At 74.5% G+C, this 2,386-nt stretch overlaps 1 protein-coding gene across 1 annotated transcript in view; it reads left to right on the top strand.

Annotated features, from left to right (window-relative positions):
* Nucleotides 1–2,386, top strand: part of SSPO (SCO-spondin) — a gene marked incomplete at its 3' end in the record, with an annotated part of 32,717 nt that overhangs the window by 8,414 nt on the left and 21,917 nt on the right. Inside the window, exons 14-19 of the mRNA XM_026089815.1 lie at nucleotides 17–269; nucleotides 998–1,178; nucleotides 1,239–1,333; nucleotides 1,456–1,712; nucleotides 1,804–1,938; nucleotides 2,090–2,292. Of these exons, the coding sequence (XP_025945600.1) occupies nucleotides 17–269; nucleotides 998–1,178; nucleotides 1,239–1,333; nucleotides 1,456–1,712; nucleotides 1,804–1,938; nucleotides 2,090–2,292 (1,124 nt within the window). The remainder of the gene's footprint in view (nucleotides 1–16; nucleotides 270–997; nucleotides 1,179–1,238; nucleotides 1,334–1,455; nucleotides 1,713–1,803; nucleotides 1,939–2,089; nucleotides 2,293–2,386) is intronic.

Below are 2,386 nucleotides of genomic sequence, written 5' to 3'. Positions count from 1 at the left end.
GCCGGCGTCCCCGCAGGCGTGCGGTGCGGCGGCGGGCAGGAGTACCTGGAGTGTGGCCGCCCCTGCGGCCGGACCTGCTCCGACCTGCGGCTGGACGGCGCCGGCTCCTGCCCGGACCTCGAGGACGTCTGCGTCCCCGGCTGCAACTGCCCCCGGGGGCTGGTGCTGGATGACGGCGGGCAGTGCGTCCCGCCGGGAACGTGCACCTGCCGGCACGGCGACGGGACCTACGCGCCGGGCAGCACGATCCGCAAGGGCTGCAACACCTGGTGCGTATCCCGGCTCGGCGGGGCGCGGGGGGATGGCGTGTCCCCCCCGCCGGGGCTGTGTGCCAATCCAGGCTGGGGGGGACTGCAGGGACAGTCCCAGGGACACGTGCCCCGGAGCCGGCAGTGGGGATGCGGCAGGATGGGGCATGAGATGCCGCTCCGTGGCCAAGGGATCGGGACAGGTGGAGATAAGCCGGGATGATCCGTGCCCTTTGCGGGGTGCCAGCGTGGAGAGCCGGGTGCCGCGGCACACGGATGGGGGGACACGCGTGGGGGGGGGGACAGGGGCACCGGCAGCGTGCACGCTGCCCCGCGCACCGGCACTGCCATCGCAGGGGGCGACAAGGTGGTGGTAGGAGACGTCTGATGAAATCACCCTATGGCCTGTTTGCGACGGCGCCGCAGGATAGGTGGATTTCATTGAATGTCTCGACCACGAGGCGCCGGCGCCCGCCGCCGAAGACCCCCGGCGCGAACCCGCCTGGCGCAGCGTCCCCGCAGCGGGGCAGAGCCCGGCCCGGGGCAGCTGCCCGCGCTCGGGATGGGATGGGATGGGATGGGATGGGGGGGTTGGTGTTGTCTCGGCTGCTGGGGATGCTGCGGCACCGAGGCGGCGGGGAGCGCAGCGGGGGCTCGCTGTCGCCCCCGCGCCGCTTTTCGGGGTGGGGACGGGGGGACGGGCTGCGGGCGCCGTGCTCAGCCCGTCCCCTCGCCGGGCCGTCTCGCAGCGTCTGCACGGCCGGCGCCTGGAACTGCACCGCTTCCCCCTGCGCCGCGGCCGCCCTGTGCCCCGGCGAGCTGGTCTACGCCGTCGGCTCCTGCCTGCGCACCTGCGACGGCGCCGAGCCCAACGGGACGTGCGCGGGGCTCTCCGACGGCTGCGTCTGCCCCCCCGGCACCGTCTTCCTGGTGAGCGCCCCGCTCCCGGCTCTGCTCCGGGGCAGCAGCGGGGCGCGGGAAGGTTCCCAGCGCGGGTTCCCGCACCCCGCGGAGCAGTGTCCCTGCCACCACAACGGGCGGCTGTACCAGCCCAACGACACCATCGTCAGGGAGTGCAACACCTGGTGAGACCCTGCGCCCCCCCTGCCAACAGCCTGCCGGCTGCAGGGTGCATTGGTGCGGGGCGTCCTGGGGTGCAACGGCCACGTGGGTGCTCAGCTCCGTGTCCCCCCCCACCCCGCCGCAGCGTGTGCCGCCGGCAGCGCTGGCAGTGCAGCAGCCGGCAGTGCGCGGGGACCTGCGTGGCGACGGGCGACCCGCACTACATCACCTTCGACGGCAGAGCCTTCTCCTTCCCGGGGGACTGCGAGTACGTGCTGGCGCGCGAGGCCGGCGGCCTCTTCACCGTCACCGCCGAGAACGTGCCCTGCGGCACCGGCGGCGTCACCTGCACCAAGTCGGTGGTGGTGGTGCTGGGCAACACCGTGGTGCACATGCTGCGAGGTGAGGGCACGCGCCGGCGGAGAGGTTTTTTTGGGGGGCTCTGGCCCCTTCGCCCTCCCCGCGGTCCTCAATGCTGGCCCTGCCCTCGCAGGGAGGGACGTGACGGTGAACGGGGTCCCCGTGCGGCCCCCCAAGGTCTACAGCGGGAACGGGCTGACGCTGGAGCGCGCCGGCCTCTTCCTCGTCCTCCTGTCCCGCCTGGGGCTCACGGTGCTCTGGGACGGAGGTGAGCGCCGCCGGGCCGGCATGGGGGCGAGGGTGTCCCCCCCCCCCAAACCGGGGCCGCCCCGAGCATCCCGGGGCGATGCCGGGTGCCCGGCGGAACGGAACGCCGGCGGGTCTGGGGGAACGCGCCCGAGCGCTCGCTCCTGCCGCAGGCACCCGGGTGTACGTGAAGCTGGACCCGCAGCACCGGGGCCGCGTGGCCGGGCTCTGCGGCAACTTCGACCGCGACGCCGAGAACGACTTCGCCAGCCGGCAGGGCGTCGTGGAGCCCACCGCCGACCTCTTCGGCAACTCCTGGCGCGTCAGCCTGCTCTGCCCCGAGGTCGACGGCGAGGACGCCGAGCATCCCTGCACCGTAGGCGTGGGGATGCGGGGAAGGGGGGGGCGGCGCGGAGGTCGTGGCGGGGCTGGCGGCGCGGCGCCGGGCGTGCGATGCTGGCGCCGTGCTC

The sequence above is a fragment of the Apteryx rowi genome, unplaced genomic scaffold, assembly GCF_003343035.1.
Source record: "Apteryx rowi isolate R43461 unplaced genomic scaffold, aptRow1 scaffold_83, whole genome shotgun sequence".
Classification (NCBI taxonomy): Eukaryota; Metazoa; Chordata; class Aves; order Apterygiformes; family Apterygidae; genus Apteryx; species Apteryx rowi.
Note: the sequence above shows the minus strand (reverse complement) of the source record. Positions and strands in the feature narration are given on the sequence as shown.